Raw genomic sequence first — 23,476 nt, 5'->3', positions numbered from 1 at the left:
TATGTATAGAACATTAATAAAACAAGATTTTTACTCCTCCCAAAAAAACATTATTTTTTGCTACCACTAGAGGGCAGTTGGTCACTATGTGGAAAGCGAGCTGACCTGTGTTGGTCACGTTAAGTTTAAGTTATGCAATAAAACTAAACGGTCAAAAATGAAAGATAGTTAATGTAAAATAATTCTAAATTTACAGGTTTTAAAGATTAGATTAAATCAAACTCGTCCCATATGGCCTATGTTCATGCAGTGAAGTTTGTTTCGAGCTTCAGGCATTCCTCATATCAAAGCCCATTTCCTGACCGGTCATGATACATTTGGCCTGTCTGAGGGCTATTGAAAATGCTGTATGAGCTTCAGGGGTTGTTTTCGTGTCCAGCCTTAATTTAAACAAAGTCAGAGTTGACTTGATCAATCTCCCGCTGATAGAGTTTGACAGGCCCGAAACGGAATTCTGAAGTAACAAATGTTATCAATAAAAATTCCATAATAGTTGTGCAAAGTGTTTAATTTCTATCACAACAAACCATTTGCAGCTGTTTTGATAAGTAACAAATGTGAAAATAAACATATGGAAAGTAAAAAAACTTTATAAGATGTTATCAGAAATTGTTCAAATACGTGAACAATTGAATACGAGGGGCCAATTCTCCCTGTTAACTGCATGTTACTAGCATATTTGCTGTTATTAGTACTTACAGCACATATTAATGCCTTATTCTACATGTCCATTTTAGATCCCTTAATTGTAGCCCATACCTAAACTTAACAAGTACCTTACTAACTAGTAATAAGCAGCAAATTAGGAGTTTATTGATGAAAAGTCATAGTAAATATTGAGTTAGAAGTGATACATGGTATTTATATATATATATATATATATATATATATATATATATATATATATATAGCACAATTATAAATACACTGATTCATATTTTAAAAGGAAGGCAAAAATCAGCAAATTGTTGGTGGATTGACCTCTTGTTTGTTTACTCTGCATTTTTTTTTCTCCCCTCATTCAGAGCTTGTCATTATTTTGGGGTCCTCTTAGGTAAAGGCCTAGAGCTGAGCAGCACCGATGGCAGCACATCTGGAATCAATACAGTTGAACTGGGTAACTAGAGGGTTTTGGGGGGAGTTAGGGCTAAGGGTTGGGCTAGTTACGGTTTTGGCCCTGGGGGTCCATGTGTCCCTGACTCCTAAATAGACTTGATTGCTACCAGCTGGCAGCCTTAACTCACCCTGTGTCAGGGATCTCCTCTGATGTCAACCTTGTCAGTATCAAGGCAGGACAAAGGAGAGTAAGACACGAGCAGTTATGAACAGAGGTGTAGGCAGGGTCTGAGCTATGGGAAATCTTTCTGCACTGCATGTGAACTCTCTGGTTTGCGTCACGAACATTTCTACCTTTATGTGAAAAAAATGGAGGACAAATTCCTTTCAAAAGTAGAACAAAATAGATCTGAATTTGATGTAATGCACATGCTTTTTGTGAGGGCCTTAAAGCATAATATGCTCTTGAAAGGTTAAACTGAATATATCAAAGCTAAAATCACAGAGACTGACTGCAGAAGACGCGACAAATTCAAAATGCTTCTGCATTTGCATCTTTCAGAAAAAAAAATCCTGTCATGTTTTAGGACAACAGGCAAAATTATTTGACCTTTAAAAACACTGATTCTTTTTCATATGCCAAAACCATTCAATTTTGCCTATTGTCTTAAAACATGACAGGATTTTTTTTCTGAAAAATGCAAATGCAGAAGCATTTTGAATCAAATGTAATATGTTGCTTTTGCTGTATGTTTTGGGTCATCGTCCATTCGTACTATGAAGAGCTGCCTAATCAGCTTTTCTCCATTTGGCTGAATCTGGGCAGAGAGTATATTCATATGCACTTCAGAATTCTTCCGGCTGCTTCTGTCTTCTGTCACGTCATCAATAAACACCAGTAACCCAGTGCCACTGGAAGCCATGCATGCTCATGCCAACATTTTCACAGATGATGTTGTATGCTTTGTTCCAAGCCTTCTGCATACTTTTTTCTTCCCATCATTCTGGTACAAGTTGATCTTAATTTCAGCCGTCCAAAGAATGCATTTCCAGAAGTGGTCTGGCTTTTTTAGATGTTTTTTTGGCAAAGTCTAATCTGGCCTTGTTTGCACCTTGTGGTGACCCCTCTGTATTTGCTCTCATGAAGTCTTCTCTTGATTGTAGACTTTGACAGTGACACGTCTGCCTCCTGGAGAGTGTTCTTCTCTTGGCTGGATGTTGTGAAAGGATTTTCTTTACCATGAAGAGGATCCTCCGATCATCTACCACTGTTGTCCTCCATGGGTGTCCAATGCTTTTCATGTTGCTGAGCTCACCAGTGTGTTCTTTTTTTTCTCAGAATGTCCCAAACTGTTGATTTGGCCACTCCTAATGTTCCTGCCATCTCTCTGATGGATTTGTTTTGTTTTTGAAACCTAACAATTGTCTGTTTCACTTGTATGGAGCGTTTCTTTGACCGCATGATGTGGATTCACAGCAACAGCTTCCAAATGCAAATGAAACACTTATAATCAACTTTTTAATTGCTTTTGCGCAATTTTCACAAGAAATTGGTAAATTAGTACTAATATCAAAACAGATCATCAAAAGCAATTTTTTCAAACATTTCAGCATATTTTCAGTTGTGTTACAATACACACAATCACAAAATATCCTTTTCACTACACAAAATAAGTGTTTCATCTATATAAATGTTTCATTCACAGTAACTGCCTTTCATAAATCTATTACTATCAACGTTTCATTAGCATGACTTCTCATTCAGTTTAATACATTTGTCTATTATTTAATCTAACTCATTTTAATGGTTAATCAGTGAATCATTTGGTGCATCTATAGATATAGATTCAATAGATATTTAGTTTCTACAGAACATGATTTCAAATTAGGGATAACCAAATGCACTGAATTATTTTTGCACTAAAAGTGATTTAACTACGATGATAACCACTATTTTGTAAGGGTGTGTGTGTGTGTGTGGTTCAGGTAAACAAAAATGTCCCCGCAAAGATGGCAATATCTGAAATCATTGTCCTTTTTTGGGTCCAATGAGAAAAAAAGAAAAAAAAATCATAAGGGTACGTTTAGGAGTAGGGTTAGTATAGGGGGAGACAGTATAAAACCCATTACTCCTATGGAATGTCACCATAATGATAGGAAAACCTGTGTGTGTGTGTGTGTGTGTGTGTGTGTGTGTGTGTGTGTGTGTGACAACTTGACAAAATCACCTAAAACCTCCCTTTGAGGACGTCCTCATTTGTAAAACCGTGTGTTTTGCTATTTGTGAACCTACAGCAAGACACAAGGGACAGGAACTGATCAGAGATGCATCAGAAGAAGGGAGACAGATGGCATCAAATACAGCATTTTACATTACATGGTGCCATGTGATACTGTATATCGAAGCATTACCATGGTAAAGACTGCACATTACTATAACTCACCCTTCATCTGAAAAATTCAGCTAGAATATAGATTCGGTCATATGGCACAGTGAGGACATTTACTGCATTGACAGTAAACTCTGTTCTAGCACAAAACGTTATGGCCATGTCATACCTTCATCACACCTTTTGATAACACACTGGATAAATACTTATTATTGATTTTATGTGAGATATGCAAGTTAGAAGTGCACTTTTGATGATCTGTTGTCTGTTATTAGCATTAAGAGTTTTGAAAAAGTACACCTTACTTGTGAAATTAGTACCAAAGCAAGCAACAAAAACTGTAAGTGTATTTTCTAACATGACAATTATTGCCTTTATTACTGTATTTCAGCAACAAAGGTGATTTGAAACATGAATCTTGCATTGTTTGCTCTTGAATGAACTGATTGTTAAAAGTACTAAATTGAAAGAAGATCATACTGTTGTGTTTTGGTGATTAATTCAAATGTTCTCAATACATATCACAATGATCGTGTGTTTTAAAACAATGATTATGTGGAATGAAAATATGCTACAATGAAATCATGAGATCAGGTTTTGTGATCATGAGTGTGTGTTGTGTACTATGTACACAAGTTTTATATAATATATACTGTATATTCTGATAATACTTAACTATATATATTATAATAATAGAACATTATATATAACTTCGATGGATTATAATATACTTTATGGGATGCAATATATTTTGCAATTATTTTTACAACTTTTGTATTCCATCTACAACTTTCATCTTTCAGATGATTGATGCTCACATCCACATCTGTTCCACTAAAATACAGAATAAATTTAGCAATAATTATGATTATCATTTGAGAAATTGTAGGGAGGGTTTTATGAAAGGTGTAAATTGACAGACTAGTTATGTAGGTAACTGTTAGGTAACTGATTTTACGTTACACACTGAGGTATATTCATATTAAGCATTATATTATTTTTATTGTTTTTATAATACATATGCACTTTTGTGTATTATTAGCACATATGAATGTTTATTTGCTATCTTAAAAGTTTGTTACATGCTAAACCTAACAGTAGTCATTTTTAGCTTTTCCTAAACGCTGAATCTGAACACTTTATCATTCTGTAATTTAGATTCTGCTCTAGCTCTGGAGTCAGAGAGGTCAAATTCAAGCTGACCGGGTCACATCACTCAGAGTGCACCAGCACGGATGGTTGCTATGGTGAGGGTTATGGTGGACGAGATATGGGGATTGATGAGGAATTTTTGCTTGCTCAAGTAAATTTTCAAATATCCTCAACAGGAAACAATTTTTTTGCCTTTACACTTTTATATACTCAATTATAATTAAATAAAAATATAAATAGGAACTTCCAGAATTGTCCATCAATATGTGAAATACAAGCATCACTGGATAACCAAATAGAGGTAGTGCTAGAAAAAAATAACACTCCGATCAACTCCTTTCAGTGGAAAGGTAATTGTTGACCTTCAAATTCGTGTTATTAACCCTTAGTGCCACCACAAGGTGAGTGTGTGAATGAATGAATTTCTACTGGTAGCTGGAGATTAATTATCCTTTAGATAGGGACTGGAGGGCAAGGACTGTGTATAATCCTGCATTATTCATCTTAATCAGAGACTTAATCATCAGCACTATACATTAAATATGAGATTAATCGCCATACTACAAAAATACATTGGACTTAAAGAGGGTTATGTTGAGGGTCAGTGTTTTGATGAATATCCTATAGTTTAAGACAACGGTTGCAATCACACGCAAGTAATTAAGTCAATTCCCATCATATCTGTATGGACTATATTTCATGCAGCCATAAGATAAATTATCTTTTCTTTTTGTACTATGTTGAACCTTTGACCACAGAGCACCTTTATTTGACACTCCACCCTGAAGCCTGTTTAAATGTTCGTTTAAAAAGGTAGTAGTGTCCGTTTGAAAAGGTAGTAGTGTCTCAGTGACAACAGAGTGTAGAATAGCATGACCCTCAATATTCCACAAATCTTAGTTTTAATGCATCATGTGATAATCTCACTGGTATTTTGAAATCATGTGCAATTTACCTTCACAATCTACCACTTGACATGTACGGGAAGATGAGCCATTCAAGTTTTTTCGACATATTCTCTTTAATATTGTGTAATACTTTTCTCTTAAAATACAGTCTTTTCTGAGGTAGACCATTACAGTTCAAGAACATTATCATTTTTATAACAGACATCAAAAAAGACATGAAATAAATATTTTCATGTACAATATGCTGCAAAAATGAGGTAGAAATGGTTACAGAAAATGTACAAGAACAAGATCCAAGAACAAAGTTACTGTACTAATAGATTCAAAACAGCTAATTAATGACAATTTTGTTGGACAAACTGTTAAACTGCTCAGTATCTTTGTGTTCCTGTTTTGAAATCAGCGAAATATCTGTATTTGCCTATGATATCTTAATAAAAATGGTGTATCTCAGTTTGAACGAATGGAAATTGGTGCTGAATGTTTCTACACAAGACGATGTATTTGTGCGTGTTGGATGTCCCTGAGTCTGCCAGGTTCTGTAGGTTTTTGCCTCTTCGGCACTGATCAATATGTGCTCCTGGGGTCATTCTGATTGACCTGTGTGGCATGAGTGAAGCCACCAGCTGTACTTGAAGAGCCAAACAGTGCTATAGGGTTACTAGACATCGGTCAGAATATGGCTTCTCCAAAAGGCCGTGTTTAAGATAGAGGAACGGGGGATGGGAAATCAGCTCACCACATGGCTGTACAGGGCCAGCAACCAAGGGGACAAACCATTGTGCTAAGAGCATGGGGTGTGCTGGGGGTAAAGGAGTGATCAGCGGCTGTTACATCACAGTTGATCAAAATTCAACAATCCACAAAAGCCAGTCTAGAGACATTATAAATAAACTTAATAATCTCAGTTTCTTCAGCAGTGGCAATTTGAAGACATCTGATCACTCCATGCAACTTTTATATACCTTATAAACCAAAAAAGCTGAAAATTTGAAAAATTGGTAGAGGCTGCTCCATCTGGATTGTCTACATGATGAGCGTGTTTTTATACATTACACGTGATGGTATAACACAATTTATGATTAGACATGATTAGTTGCCAATTATATATCCTCATGTACTTGCATTGGTTGTTTTAAAAGGGCACTGACATATGCTTTGTACCTTGGTTTCTGAAAACAGTTTGTCCAACAAAATCAAACGTCTTGTTTGCCATCTACAATAACACTTCATGAAGACAATCATCACTCCATCAAAAATCTACATCAAAATAAATGGTAAGGATAAGGGAAAATGTTTTCATAGAGAGTTAAAAACATGGATTTATGGCATCAGATATTCTCCGAAATACCTGAATTACATTCATTGTTTGTCTTTGTAGCATTTTCAAGTTTCACCTAAGAGGTAACAGCACAGATGCAGTGTGTATACAGGTCTGTGTCAGGTCTGTTGCTCACCTCCAACCTCAATGCTTACTACTAAGACCCTAAGATTACATACATTCTTTATTTATCATTTCTGAGGTAAAGAAATTCTTCCTGAGTATTTCAAACAAGACTACATATACTAATAAAATAAACAGAGTAAAGCAGAAGAGAGAAAATAGTCATTCACGGACCCTTGCTTGTTTTTGTGTTTGAGGGTCCTGAGCAAAGGCTCTCACGAGATTGTGAGGAATGTGATGGGTTGTTTACATATTGTTGTATTTGGGAAAATATGTATTATCTTCAACAGTGTTCTGAAAGAAGTGTACCAACAGTAAAAGTCTGTCTTTCTATTATCTGAGTTTCTATGGATTAGCATTTTAATACTTTTTGGGTAGCAATGCATACTCTTTTGGTAAAATGACCATTTTGACAAAGTGCACAAGATTTGACCGCGGCCTAACAATCAACTTTGTAAAATACTGTTGCTTTCTTCTAAGAGGTTGCAGAACAGTAAATACATTTTGGTGAATGCTGTGACTTGGACATTATAATGTTGGTGAGCATTTTTGGTACAAAGAAAGTAGTTTTGATATATCCTAAGCCCTTTAACACCAAATGATCTTTAAAGTAAATCAACACAAATAAAACAACACCACTGGAGTGGACTGGCAATAAATAGGATCCTGAGAGTTGTAATTAATGGGGGTATTTTTCAGGAAAAGTCAAGTTATCTATAACCTCCAGGTTTAGTCCAGGATCAAGGCTAATTGGAATTCCAGTGAAATTCCAAAATATAATTCAGACTTTCTATCAGATATGCCTAGCAACTAATAAATGCCCCTTCAAGAAAGGCCTAATATTTCATTTCTTTGGGAAAAAATAAAGTATATGTATATTTATAGAAAAACAACACACCATGGCATGTTCCCTAGATTAAATGCATTCAATCCAAAATGCCTCCCCACCATAAACTGTAATTTCAAGTCCCACTCTTTTGGCTGCAACAAGTAGTTAAAAAAAAGAAAAACATTTAGCAGTCCCCAACCAGTGGCTGACTAGGTTCTCAGTGGCTATAAACCTTGCTCCACTCCATACAAGTGTCCAGTTCTTTGGGGGTGCTGTGAGGGCGTACCTTGCAGAAAGCATTTTCAAAGTCTTGGAAGGTAGGCGAAGAAAGAGATGAAGGGAGGCCGTGCAAGGGCACGGGTGCAGAGGCAGAAGCTGATGCCAGAGCCTGCTGGCAGAGCTGCAGCAGCTCCCAGACGGAGAAGCCTTCTGAACGCTGCAGTACTGCTGACATCTCCCTTTCGCCCAGACTGCAGCCTTGGGGCGCCAGCGCCTGCAGAAGCACAAGTCTGCGTGTGTTTCCATCTGGCAGGCCTATGTGGTAACGCTTGGAGAAGCAGCGCATAAGAGGATCTTTGATCAAATCAGGCCGTCTTGTGGTGCACACAACCAGAACCACGTTGCTCTGACCATGTTGAATCTTCTCCAGCTGGGCCTGCAGTTGCTGTTTGAGACCTTCCTCCTCAACGGCCTCCGCCTCACTGAGCAGCACCACTGCAGGTTGTCGGGCTGTTGCCACCGAGAACAGAGTGGCAAGAAGTTGCTCTGCATCTCCTTTCAATTTAGAGGCCAGAGTTGCACAACTCAGCCTATAGAAGGTAGCACCCAGTTGAGATGCCATGGATCGTACCAGTGTGGTTTTGCCCCCTCCTTGAGGGCCAAACAGCAGGACGGTTCTGGGTGGGCGGATGGCAGGGTTGGGTCGCAGGACAGGCCACAGCACGTCCTCCTCCAGCGCTGCTTTGATGTGACAGTTCCCAGCCAGTTCACTCCAAAGCAAAGCCGGACTGCAATCTTGCAGTTCCTGGCTCACTAGCTCCAGCATTTGGGGCTCCATGCTTTTCATGGGATCAGAGCGCTTCTGAGACCGATGCTGGGAGAAGCCTTGCTCCGCACCTCCGTTCTCCCCAGTCATGGCTGCCGGTGGACTGTAGTCCCCTGCGGCTCCATACGATGGTGAAACCAAGGGCTTTAGCCCACTGTACTTCCCCACTTCGTCTCCTTCCAGGCTCGACTGAGATGAAGGTTTACTAGGCTTAAAGGCTTGAGGATCTGTGTTGCCCGTTCCAAAGCCATTTCCACGACACTCAGCTTTATCAGTGACCCCATATGGAGAATCTCCCCCAGCTTTTATGGGGTCATAGCTATATTTCCTATAGCGTGAATTGTCTCCATCTTCCTCATCCAGGGTCATCTCAAATGCTTTTCTCTTCAGAGAGCCACCAGGCTCTGAGCCCCCTAGACTGCTGTTCTGATAGCCATAGCTTCCACCAACCACTGTGGGTCTTGATGGAAGTGGAGAGGGGGTGGCTATGCCCGAGGGGATGTAAGGGCCTGTTGGATGGGTGTAGCTAGGAGCAAGGCTAGTCTGGTGAGGGTAGGTGCTAGGAGGGTAGTTGTAAACGGGGGTAGAAGGTGTGTAACTGGGGAGAAGTGTGGGGCTAGGCTGAAGGGCATGTAACGAGGCTGGTGGAAGTGCTGAACTGGGTTGGGGGCAGTACCCTGATGAGAGGTAGGTGCCATTGTAACTGGGAGGGTAGTCACTGGAATGGGGCCCACTGCAGGAGCTGCTCCCGCTGTATCCCGAGTCCGAAAGGTTGCTGTTAACTGCTGACACACTGCCCGAGCCTGGTGGGCCTGCTGATGTGGGAACCACCTTTGGTCCCGACAGACCATCATGAGAAGAAGGAGGCACCAAGGGATACCCCCCGTCAGTGCTGTGCGTTAGAGGCCAAGGTTCCAGTTCGCTCTTCTGGCCTCCGTTAAGGGCCCCAAAGGCTCCAGGCTCAGGGTATGTGCCCACAGCAGGGCGTTCGTATGGTGAGTCTAGCATGCCAGAGTATTTCTCAGCATAGCGCTTCAGCAGGTTGGAGGCAGTAAGGGCTGAGATGTCATCATTTGCCCAGGCGTAGCTGTAGGAGCTACGGCTGCGGCTGGGGTAGAGCTCAGACTTGTGGGCAGGGGATGAGGTGGTGGAGGACACGTCCAAATGCTGCTCAGGCCACTGGCTCAGGGACTGTGCATGCTCCGGGTTCCAGTGCATCTTCAATAGGCCTGCCGGAGACAGCAATTTGTCAGATTATGCAAGAACTTGATATATATCAACAGCATACAATTCATATACCATTCACAAATCAGTCTTTTTTTTCCTATCAAAGAATTATAAGACTAGTCAAAATGACTAAAGACACATTATGACTGATAGCGGAGCTTATTTTTTGTCATTTTGCTTAGTGACAGGACTCTTTTGGTATTGTGCATGCATGCAGAGGGAGTTTTTCTTTTTCTGCAGTATGCATAAAAGAAAAGGGCTGTGAATTTGCTCTTTTCAAGCCCTCAGCCATGTATCAGCCTTGTGTTGCCATCTGTAGTTCTCCCAGAGGAGAAACAGTTATCAGCCTGTGTGTGTTTCCCTCAATACATCCCCTCCCACCACCACAGTCCATCCACAAAGCAATTCTCCAAAAGGCCTCTGTGGCCAGCTTGACAGAGGGAGGGAAAGAGAGGGAAGAAGGAACAGAGGGGGAGAGGGAGGGGACGATATGGGGAAAAAGTGGGGGACTGGTGGACAAAATAGTTGTGCTATTCATTGGCCACTTCCCATGAAGCACTGGGAGTGTGGAATGCCCTTTCCTCTGGCTATCCTGTGATTAATTATGCTGGCCTAATATGAAGGGGATCTTAATTCACACAAGGAAAAATAAATCTGAATAAAAAATAAAAAAGTGTTTTTATCCACATCCAGTCTCCGCCCTGTCCCTTCCCCTTCATAAAACATTAGCTTTTCTGAGCTTCAAAAAGGCAATACACTTGACAGCATCCCAGTTCAAAGGCACTTCATAAAAAATTTTACTAAAATGAACCATCACAATGAATCAGCATACGAAATATAATTATTTAGCAAAATGCATAATTTATGTCTGTTATAATAGTAAAAAGATTTAAATCCTTTAATAGGAAGTGCATTTTTTGTTTTCTTGGTCTTGAGAATTTCAGGGAGCAGAGAATAGTTTTAAAACCAGCCATTTCATGAGGGTCTGCAACTGCTCCTTCCAGAGGCATTAACTAAATTCCACACATAGCTTGGCATTATTGAACTGTCAGGAATCAGCCTGGGGTGAGGGCTACAGGGGGAAATGAGGAGGTTAAACTGCAAATCTTCATCATAGGCTGCAATCTGAGGAGAAAGTTATGATTAGTTATTCACCCTTCTGTCAGAGTGTGCAAGCTGCTGCTTTATTTCCATTTAAATCAAGTTTCAGTCCTGTGTGCTATGTTCCACCTCACTCTTTTCTCCCAAAAACTCGGCCCTCCCCCTTTGTGTGCTCTTTCTGTTTCTCGAACTCTCGCCCCTCCCGTTGCCAAACCTTCCCATGTGTGTCTTCAGATTACGCCTGCTATTTATTCCAAAAGATCACACCAACAGACCAGATGGCCATTGGATTACCATGTCCTTCATATTCATATCTAGAGCCTTAAGTTCCCCACGTACAAACTAGCACCTTACTGCTATTGCGGATTTATAATATAACTACAAGATAAAAACAACAAAATCCTCAGAATTTTTAAACAAGATGAACACAGGTAAAGCATTTGGTCACTGTCCAGTCAGTAGAAACAGTATATGTCCAGCAGGCCAATCCCATCTGCAGACTGGTTTGTGAAGTGCATGTATGGAGCACAATAATGGGGCCAGTGTGTGACAGAGATGGATGGCAGCCCAGGGGAGCTCATAAAACCTGCAACGGGCAGAGAATGAGGAGGGGGAATGGACAGCAGGCGCTCCGGCCAGTGTGTGTGCGTGTGCATGCACGTGCATGAGTCTATCTGAGAGGAGCTTGACATTAGGGAAGTCATTCAGGCGGCCAAACTGCTGTCCACTCCATCAATATACATGAGTGTGCGTGCACCAAGACACATGGGAAAGCGCTGCCAAACCGTACATGGAAGTGCCATTTGGGGCAGGCTGCTTCAAGAAGAAGAGTTAACCTTAATATCCCACTACCCAGCTAAAAATGCTATTCATTAGCATGAAATAAACCACAGATGAGCTGGTCTGCAATTAGAGCTACGCCTCAGCAGGGACTCTAATAATCTAGATGTGATTTAATCTGTGTTTCTATTTAAATCACCACAGCTGCTGAGATTAACTCATTCTGGGCATTTGAGAATAGATGGTCCAATTACACCACTAGAAGTGCAAATGACCACTGAAGGCCATTTATTTCTGTGAATAAATGACAGAATCAAGCCAAAGAATAATTTATAAAGTATGCCAATAAAGAGTGAGATGATAAGTTTTGAGAAATATAGCTGCAGTCACACAAGAACAAAGAATATTCTATTAAAAAAACTTTACATTTTCAGGTTATTTACTGGCATCACAAAAACTGTACATTTCTCTTGCCAAAGCATTTGCATTATTAATATGAGAAATGATGCACTGTAAAATAAAGTAAAATACTGATTATACTACTGATTATATTAACTAGCATTAATAATATTAATATTAACGAAAAAAACAAAAAGTAGTGCAAAACATTTTATTCTAATTTAGTTTCGTTTTTTTTTTTGGATTTTATACAAAGAAAGTAGCAATTAACAAATTTAAAGGTGCACTGCACTTAGTTTTTACGTTAGCCAATACAGCAGTATAATTCTTTATCAAAGCCTAATTAATTCCGTTTAACCTTAAATAATGTGAGAAAAATGATGAAGTGCGCCTGTAAACAAAAATAAATAATTGGAAAAAAGAGAGATTTCATTGAACAGGTAATTAAGACGGTTAAACAAAATGGAAAAATATGTTATGCTGGATACATGCCGGAGAAAGTGCAGCATTGTCTCAACATGGATGCAACCAGGTTTCATTCTCCTCCCTCATACACACACACACACACACACACACACACACATATACCTAAATTATAGCAAGGACCAGTTCTAATTTCACATCATTAACACGAGAGGCTGGAGTAAACAGAGGAGCGTTGTGTGGATTAAGAAACCAAGGGCCCTTTAAACAAAACTTCATTGTCCACATGGGAGCTCCTGGCCATTGCTTTGTGTGAACCGCGACGAGTGGTTTGCCGTGGTGGCTCTGTGCGGGTCCGAAGGCTGGCTGGGAGACAGATGTTTCCACTGGTCGTCTTACTGTCTGTGTGTTCATTGTTGCACAGCCCATCCAGCAGACGTCCTCCTGGCCTGACAATCCTGTTGGTCCTGAGACAAAAGCTGAGGGATCCTATTGTCAGAGGCCTGCCTAATTATGGAAATCTTATTAATCTATTCAGGAGCAGTGCGCTGACAGCCTTTGTGCCGTCCTGGGATTTATTGAGGGTTCTTTTGTAAATGTGCGTGTGTGTTTGTTTGTGTGCGCCATCTTGATTTCACAAATGTGAACTGAATAAAATAACTAATAAGTTAATATCAGTAGATTACAATAAAGTGCTGAAGGAAGTCAGAATAACCAAAATATCAGTTATGATTTTGACTCGACTACTATGTTACTACAAGCAGGTTGAGGGAGCAGAAGGTTCTGCAATGTGAGAGCCGAACAGGCTCGGCTGCCGTAGGATGCTCAGCTTTTCACAGCTCCCCAGGGGTCCGTGTGCACTTTCAGGCCGCGTCACTTTTGTTTTCCTGCCCTGAGGAACAAAACCTACATGGATGCAACAAGCCTTCTGGGACACGGGGCCATTAAACCAGGCAGATTGCACAGGGGCCAGTTGTAAACAGGAGCAGGCTGAATCAATCCAATCAGGCATTATTGTGGGCACCCACTCCCTAAACCCCACACATAGATTTAAGTAGGTTTATCTACAAAAAGACACCCCCCTCATTGCATATTCAAATATAAATCTACAAACGCCGTTTTGCGTCTTCAACTAAACGGCATACAGACAAGAGTGTACTTGCATTTATCTGCCCTAACCCTGTTGAAATAGGAGACAACTTTAAAGGCAAGCGACGGGAAATAACAGCACACACACACTACTTCTCAGTCCTGAGAATTTGATTAATTACGATCCATCTCTGTCAGTAAAACATCAAAACAACCTAAAAGAGGTAGTTGTACGGTTGAACAGTGAGCATCCTGTTAGGAATTATGTCCCGAAACTTCAGCCCACAGTGCTGGTATGTGTGGAACTCCCTTTGAAGGACGCAGATGCCACAAAAGAAGGGCTCTTTCAAGAGAGAATAAAGATGAAGGAGGGAGAGAGAGAGGGAGAAAGATGAGAGTGGATCTGGTTGAAAAGAGTGCAGAGGGAGGATTATGTTTACATGAATTAATCACCTCACTGCAGATAAGATGGCACCCTGTGTTCTAATCATCAGCTGATTTGTATTCCGTAAACAGACGTCTCTAAATCAATGCTTTAGGCAGAGGGACTGCAAAATGTCGATGACGAAGCCTATCGGACACTTTAAAGTCATGCAGAGCCTTTACAGTAGTTATTAAAAATCAAATACAGGTTATTTTTATAATAATTAAAATTCTAAATAAATAAATAGCATTGAGATATACAATATTTATGTAATTCAATATATTGAACAAAAAACAAAAATGGCTTTGAATATCCAGTTTTCAAATATCTTTGGATGGAAAATAATAAAGAGACAAGTGTGAGATCCCTCTTCAACAGCGCCTCATAATTTACAAGGCATGCATAATAGGCCATAACTATGACAATTTTTATAAATTGATGCATTAGTTACAGAAGTGTGGTTAACATGATCTCTCTGTCTCTTTCTGTTGCTCTTTCTTTCTGTTCATCTGCTCCCTTTTCATGGGCCTAAAAAGAAGTAATAGCAGAAGAGGCGGTGGGCCTTATGAGTTTTCACACCTGCTCCTCAGCGCACTGCCAGACGCCATGGCTCTTTTCAGCCAGGCCCCGTGGGGTCCCTAGAGGAAGGAGCCTATCTGCTAGAGTGGCAGTGAAGGATCTGATTTTTTCTCTCTCTCTCTCTCTCTCTGTCACCAGTTCTCCATTTGAGCTGCAGTCCATAATCTCTGAGCTTTGAAGTTGTTATTGCTTGGCCTTTTGGGACACTGTAAGTGTTGCAATCTGTGGGTTCATGTTGATGATGACTACAGTAAATATTGAGTCTAACAGCATAAGAATAATGAAAAATCAGCAATGTGACAAATGCATTACGTAATGTAGGCTATTACTCATGAGAAAATGATTACAAATTTAGAATATCTGCACATTTCAGATTGTATACATATTTTCCTTTAAGTCTGAAATCAAAAGAATTATATAGGCACATTAGGGGGAAAATGAAAGTGCATGTTGTCAAGCACAACATTTCAGCTCATACTGAGCTAAAGACGAGAGAAACACACAGCCTTGGTAGTTTGAAAGAATGATTAGATGCTCATAATTTTAGAAACAACATCCCCATCCCCCTGACCAGCTAATTCTTGTCCACAAATGGCCAAATGCCTGGCACCCCTCCCCTTTAGGAAAAACAGGGTTCCTATTTTCTGTGTCCGCAGGCCAGGTTTAGGTCATTGTGTCCACTAATATATCAAAGAACAGCTGTCCTAAGGCCCTGTGATGACCAATCACCCCCTTCCATCTGTCTCTCTTACCCAATCTCTCCTCCATCTCCCCCTGTTCTCCTCCATCCCCTTCTTCCAATCTCTCTCATTCCCCCTCTCCCTCCTTCCTTTCCACCCTGCCCCCTCACGGAGTTCCCGGACTGCGTTGTTTATTGAATGTTGTTATTTAATGACCCTACAAACATGTTGGGATTTTCTGTGTGCACACTCAAAAATATGACTTGGAATGGATCAGGTTTATTACAGTTAAGTACAACTAAACACTAAAAAAAAAAAAAGATTACTTGAAATCAAGGTAACATTATTTTAATGTGTCCTTGTTACACAGGTTACATGTACTTACGATTACAATAACAATGAATTATGCATAGTTACATGCAAGTAACCCTAAAACAAACCCTAATCCTAACCCTAACCATATAGTAAGTACACGTAGTTAATTAATATTACTCAGTACTTAACTGTATAATTACACTGTAGCAATGACACCTTAAATTAAAGTGTAACCGAAATCAATATTAACTGTCTGAAACAAAATAAAACATAAAAAATTAAACGTATAGTTGCCAAGGCAATATTTCTCATTTTTGTTTAGTTTAATCTAAAGTACTAAAACCTAAAAAGCATCAACAAAATATAGACTAACATAGACAATAATACAGACAAACAAAAACTAGTATAAATTACAAAAAATATTAAAATATAATTCAAAATAATAACAAAAACTATAATAGTATAAAAATGATACTAAAACAACACTGAATTGGATGCAGGACATATAGTATGTGTAGACGTATATTGACTTTGCTGACTACAGACTGGACAATACTGTGACGTTACGCAAATGCCTGATTTGGATAAACTCATTCCAGCTTACACGAATAGTTCACCCAAAAATGAACATTTTCTCATATTGTTATAAACCTGTATGGCCTTATATTTACATTTATGCATTTGGCCAAACACTTATTTTATCTTGCTTCTTTTTTTGGGATGGAATCAAACCCATGACCTTTGTGTTGCTAGCAATATGCTCTACTGTTGAAGCTATCTTCTATGAGAAATTATGCTTTAAATATCTTTTTTAACTGTTTTTGTTCATATAATGAAAGTCAATGGGGTCCAAAACCAACACTGGACCTCACTGACTTTCAATGTATGTCCAAAAAAACATACAGTCATACACGTTTGAAACAACATACAGTAAAGGTGATGACACAATTTTCATTTTTGAGTGAACTACATCTTAAATTAGAGAAACCCTTTGAGGGATATCTTGGAATATCTTGGAGCAGATAAGCTTGACGCCCAATAAGCCTCAGAAGCCCGGGACTTAATTGGAAGCGTAATTGTAGCAGCAACGGGCCTAATGAGCTGTCTTCAACGACGGTGAGATGATGAGCAGAGGCGGGAGGTCCCAGGCAGAATGTGTATCTCTAAGCCCCTTTCCCCACAGCCGCCGTTTCTCTTCCATCTCACTGACTACACTGCGGGCTAATTAAAGTCCATTCACACCCGCCGCTAATGACCCCGCGCTCATTCACACAAACACTTCAGCACCTTGCCTGTTTACTCAAGGGTCCGCATGCCCCTCCAGAGCCGCATTCACCCCGTCGCTCTCATTAGAATAGATATGTTGGATGCTCGTTGTTAATCGCTTCTTCTGAGGCATCCAGCGCGCCCCTTCCCATAGACCCAACTCAAAGCCTTAATGACTTAACAGATGCAATTAGAGTGCTTCTTCTGCCTGGGCCTTCAGTGTGGAGAAGGAAAGAAATGAGGTCATAGTAAACCGAGAGAGCTGAGGCTATGCTTGTTTCTCTTTAAACAAGGAATATGCTGGACAGCAGGGCCCCTGAGCAAAAAGAGTTAGAGCACTCATGGGCTGCTGGCCTGGGACTGATTTAAGGGTGTGTTTGAAGTGCAGATTACAGATTCTTTGCACCAAATCCCTCTAGGAGTATCCATGGCCCCAGGAATCTCTCTCAGATTTCCTTCAACTCTGAACGCTCTTCAGCTTGCGGTTCCTACCTACGTGCTCATCAGAGCAACACTTATAATTGTTTGTGGATGCAACGAGAGTGCATGTAACTGCATGTAACAGACACCAGACAAAATCCTCAAACGCGCATACAGAGTACAAAAATGCTTGTCTTCTCCAATCAAACATAAACATGGATGTCAGAAATGCTTCACAAAGTTGCTTCACAAAGAAAATTCCAGCATGGATGTGACACTATTCACATCTATATCACATAAGCTGCCCTACATTCACCTGACTCTGGTGACTTATGAATGAGGAAGAATGAACAGGAAGGACATATCAGGACTGGGAACGGCCGTGAGAAAAAAGAATTTGCCTGAGTTTAAAAGCTCAAAGAGTAAACAGGAGGGATATCTAACACCTTTGTGTGCTGTCTCAATATCACACTAGACTTTCAGATTGAACAGTCACACGCACATACGTACAGCCCACAAAAGCATCAAACTTTTAAAACAAGTCGACCACTTGCTAAATCCGAATGCATGCTGCAGGACTGGAAAATCAGGATCTGTGACATTAGCCATCTAGAATTTTGGCTAAAAGGTGTGTACACTAAACAACACACAAACAACGGTCCAGATCCTCAAAGAATTCAAAATATTCTGACAGGGCTTTGTGACATTTTTGAAAATAAAGTGAGACGGACATTTTTGAACATAAAGAGAGATGAACTAGACAGCAAACGTTTAAAAACTTACTTTAAAAATGACTGATTCATTATACAGCAACAAGCATATCATAACAAATTATAAATATAAAATAATACATAATTTATACACACAAAATTTTGGAAATCGGGAATATATATAAAAAGATTATACATAATTTATCTGAATTAGAAATCTTTTGTAACATAATAAATGTCGATTTTGATCAACTGAATGCAATTTAATGCTGAATTAATGTAAAACAAAAAAAAGACTGACCCCAAACTTTTGATGCATTTTTAAATATAATATTTTAATATTATAAATTAGATTTTAATGTTTATTTTACTTTAGAGTTGTATACAACAAATAAAATTAATATTAAAAATGATATTATATACTGAAGGAATATATATAATAAAGAAAACAGAAAAGTAAAAATAGATTGTTGTCAGCCATTACAGTCACAGCAGTCAAGAATGTGGCATTTTAACAACTGATCTTCAAGAATTTGCAACCGAAAAACTAAAATGGTACATCTAGACATAAACTGTGTTTTCAATTTGGATATAAAATGTTTCTTGGTGTGCAGCTTCTGAGGATCAACTAATTAGCTTCTACGGAAATGTGGAATTATCATTAGTATTGATTATAAAATGTCTTCCCCTCATCAAACCAAGTTTTCTTCTAAATCGTATGCGCAGAATTCAGTTTGCATGAGAAAAGGAATTTATCAAAACAACCAAAAAGTAATTCCATTGGCACATCTGACAAAGGTCCTCTGAATGCCTCACTAAATGGAATTATAACACCATATTAGACATCAATGGTAATGGGTTGATGCAACAACCTAGCAAGCCAGCTGAAAGGTATTCAAGCCGGCGACTCATTAATACATGATTACACCTCAAATTGAGGTGCCTTGGTCCTTTAGTTTGATTTCCCTCCCTCTTTTCATGTAACTGTCATGCCTATAAAGCACAGAGAAGAAGAGCTAAAGAGTGGAGAAAAAAGCATCTCTTCAGGCAGAACTGGGGGAAGAAACCCCATGCTGGCCTACAAACAATGCTGTTTTGGAGAGGGCCAGAGCAGAGCTCAAATGAAGCCTGGCAGGGGGGTTAGGAATGGGGGCTAAAACTGGACACGTCAGTTATTAGGTCAGTCGTGAACAGTGAGGAGGGGGAAGAGAACTGGAGAAAGGGAGGCAGAAAAGAAGAGACAGAAAGACAGATTCAGAAAAGGACAGAGATAGAGGAAGTAACTGTGCTACATTTACATTTAGCAGACGCTTTTATCCAAAGCGACTTACATTGCATTCAAGTTACAGTTTTTACATTTTATCAGCTCTTGCTTTCCCTGGGAATCGAACCCATGATCTTGGCGTTGCTAGCGCCATGCTCTACTATTTGAGCTACAGGAAAGCTAGTAAGCTGGACACTGGTGGTTAATCATGGTGAGATGACACTGGCAGAACCACAGGGTTTCTCCTGGTAGAGCCATCAGCTCACCCCCCACACCTGTCCTACCAACCATGACACATACCTAATAATAATTTTGTTTTTAAAATGCACCTTTGTTCAAACCGGTTTACCAACAAACTAAACACTTAAGCAGCCGTAGGGGAATTCACGACTAGTCTAGAGTTGACAATAAGTTATTTATTGCATTTTCTGTGGTTTGATGTCAAAAATGTTAAACTTACTATAGGGAACAATGGGACTCAGCATTCTGCGGATCTGGTCTCAATTACGGTAACAGTTCTGCAGGGAAACCCAGGTTAGCGTCTGTACGGCTGTAGTCCATCGCTGGCGTGTACTCACATTGGGACTCTAAAAAACGTGTTTCTGAAAAAAAAGAGCAGCAGCGATCAGCAGGGGTGAACATTCATCATATACACATACACTGCACTGCATAATTTTATCATGTAAAAAAACAAGTTTATGATGCATAAACGCGAGTAAGGTACATGCAACCAACAATTAAGAACCTCAAAGGCATCATTTCAATTTTAGACAGGAGCAAAACAGTGACGGACATAGGCACTCTCACTGTGGGCTTGAACACACACGGGGTATTCATTAAGAGCCTGCACACAGGCATTAAGATGATTGTATGGCTGTGTCCAGCTTCTAAAGAGGGCTTTCTAAATCTCCCTGACAAAAAGAACCATGCATACCATAGCCGTTCTCCTCGCCTCATAACAGCAGCAGAGAGCATGCTTTCACAAAATTAAGCTCATTTCATCCCTAGCCACACACTCTCCTGGTTCAATTATCTCTCTTTTTTTCTTTGACAGAAGCAAATAGAAAAAAAGAACAACTATATTGGAAACCACAGAAAGAATGAAAAATAAATTATATATATTTATTCTTTATTATTATTATTATTATTTTTATTCTTTCTGTGGTTGCCAATATAGTTGTTCTTTTTTTTCTATTTGCATCTGTCAAAAAAAGAGAGATAATGTGTGTGTGTGTGTGTGTGTGTGTGTATCCAAATAAATAACCAGAAGGGTATTTTTTGATTGTTTTTAATATCATATGGATTTTAAAAATGATAATACAATTACACATAATTTTAAAAAAAATTGTCTTGAAAATGAAAATGCAAAGATTTAACAATTTAAAATAATAAAAATTCAACATCAAGTGAATTTAGTTCATCACAAAACGTGGCATGAACAATTTGCTTGGTGTGCTTCAAAGGAGAATGTAATTTCTTCTCAAGTGAGCATGTAGGAAAGCTCACACATGAATGAAAAATATTACATAATAATGCTACTCAAACAGTGTGGCTTCCAGCTCTGCTTTCAGGAAATGAAATGGTAATTGACACACGATTCATTACAAAATTAGACATTAAATAATGATAAAAACAACTGAATTCATTTTTGTTCATGTGTATTTTTTATTTTTTTAATCACACAAGTATTTTAATGGTCAGTTTATTACTGAACCTAAACTGGTCAGGTTAACACATATATACCTGTTAATGAGTGATAACAAAATATACACTAAAGAACTATGTAATATAGTATATTTTATATATATATATATATATATATATATATATATATATATATGTTCACTTACAGTTCATGTAACTGCTGGTTTTACAACAATAAATAAATAAATAAATAAATAAATAAAAAACAGGAAATGAATGAAACTTCAGTTAATAATGTATCTTTTTATGTAGATGTTCTCTTACAGTTCATGCTGGCTTTATGACAAAAATGAGATATTGTGTGACACTTTACCTAATATAGTATATTTTTATGTTCTCTTACAGTTCATATAACTTCTGGTTTTATGATAAAAAACTGTGTAAATCTAATAATCTGTCAGAATCGGGACAGAAATCAGCTAAGGACAGAAAAACTCCAGATCTTCATTCCAGGATGGTGCCTTTAGAATAAATTAAACTAAAACATGGATCCTTTTACATTTGCTCAATGACCGAAAGACTATTGCTAAACCAACAACCTCTAAACTTGCTGAGAATGAAAGCTGACACATCTATATACGCAACACATGCACACACATGCAGAGCCGTACGCTTACAAACCGACACCTGCATGCAGTGCTGGGAATGCAGAAGTGGATGTTTCACATTAAAGGAGGGAGAATGCAATGAAACGGAGTGAAGAAGAAGACGAGTACAGGCTATCAGGAGAAGTAGAGGACAGTGCAATGCAGAGTTAAGACTTTCAATCATTTACAGCTTCAGACAAGAACACCAGCAGCAGTAGCAGCAAAGTGTCCAGTTTAATATTAAAGTAGACTCACCTACTCATGCCTGCATTTTCCACATCAGATTCAAAAGCAGTTAGATAATTCCTGGAGCAGACAGGCTTGTGTGTGCAGTGCTATGCTTTTTTCCACATATGGGACACGACTCAACTCTCTCTCTGTCTCTCTCTCCCTCTCTCTCTTTCCCTCCCAACCAGTAACAACAGAGCACCCACACACACACACACACACACACACAATTACCCTCCCCAGCTTCCCCATCCCCTCCTCTCCCTCTCTCTCTTTCCCTCCCAACCAGTAACAACAGAGCACCCACACACACACACACACACACACACAATTACCCTCCCCCAGCTTCCCCCATCCCCCTCCCTCTCTCTCTCTCTCTCTCTCTTTTTTGTTAAAACTATTTAAGCAGAGAGAGGGAAAGAGAGAATGAGATGAGGACTATGGGGTGGGGGCAGCTGACCAATCATGCTTGGAGTGCAGGCTTGTATTCTTTTTCTGAGAGAGAAATTGAGAGAGAGAAGGCTAGTTGTGGTGGAGGGAAAGGCAGAGGCTGAGCTAGTCTAGTCCCTGAGGGAATTAGCGTAAAGATGTTTATTTTGGTTGAAAATGGTAAAATTACTGCTGATTCTAAAACACTGGCCAATGCTTGATAGAAGGTAAACATTATATTATCAAAATGCATCACATATGTCTCAAACCAGTATGGAACTTCAATTCAAACTTAAAGTAAATCCAACATGACATTTCTAGACAATTCTAGATCACAGACTCTCATTTATATATTTGTTAAAATGACTTTAACATTTTACAAATAGACATACTGTACTACCATTTAAAATGTAGTCTCTATTTAGCCTATATAAATAATTTATTTAGCAAGGATGCATTAAATTGATCAAAGGTGACAGCAGAGACATTTATAATGTTACAAACGATTTCTATTTAAAATTAATGCTATTCTATTTAACAAAAAATCCTTAAAATCCATAGAAAAACAGAATGGCTGTTTTCATAATAGTGTGAAATGTTTCTTGAGCAGCAAATCTGCATATTATAATTATTTTTGAAAGATCATGTGACACTGAAGACTGGAGTAATGGCTGCTGAAAATTCAGTTTAGCCAAAACGGGAATAAATAGGTTATATTGTAACAATATCTCACATATCAAATAAATGCAGACTGGGTGAAAGACTCAAAAACTTTTAAAAATCATACTGACCCCAAACTTTTGATTGATAGTCTTAAATATTTGTCATTAAAATAACTTGCGCCTCAGGGCTGTGTTTCCCAAAAGCATCATAAGCCCAAGTTGATCGTAGCTCCATTGGTTTCAATGGGTCTATGAAGTACTTAAGCTTACAATGCTTTTGGGAAACGCAGCCCAGATAAGTGGAAATTTCTAGACAATTTTTTTGATCAGTGACTGTTAACTTTTTAGTTGTTAAGTGGACTTTC

General features: G+C 39.0%; 1 protein-coding gene across 5 annotated transcripts in view; it reads right to left on the bottom strand.

Annotated features, from left to right (window-relative positions):
* Nucleotides 1-5,610: 5,610 nt before the first annotated feature.
* Nucleotides 5,611-23,476, bottom strand: part of fignl2 (fidgetin like 2) — a 58,008-nt gene continuing 40,142 nt past the window's right edge. For 3 of the 5 annotated variants that reach the window (XM_058762288.1, XM_058762291.1, XM_058762290.1), the window contains exons 3-4: nt 19,962-20,103; nt 5,611-10,053 (exon numbers count right to left, since the gene is read on the bottom strand). In XM_058762288.1, the coding sequence (XP_058618271.1) occupies nt 7,997-10,053; nt 19,962-19,986 (2,082 nt within the window). In that variant the 5' untranslated portion in view covers nt 19,987-20,103 and the 3' untranslated portion in view covers nt 5,611-7,996. Of the gene's footprint in view, nt 10,054-19,961; nt 20,104-22,047; nt 22,158-23,476 lie in introns of those variants that run through there. The other 2 variants (XM_058762287.1, XM_058762289.1) reach the window with 2 other exon arrangements.

The sequence above is a fragment of the Onychostoma macrolepis genome, chromosome 23 (assembly GCF_012432095.1).
Source record: "Onychostoma macrolepis isolate SWU-2019 chromosome 23, ASM1243209v1, whole genome shotgun sequence".
Taxonomy (NCBI): Eukaryota; Metazoa; Chordata; class Actinopteri; order Cypriniformes; family Cyprinidae; genus Onychostoma; species Onychostoma macrolepis.
Note: the sequence above shows the minus strand (reverse complement) of the source record. Positions and strands in the feature narration are given on the sequence as shown.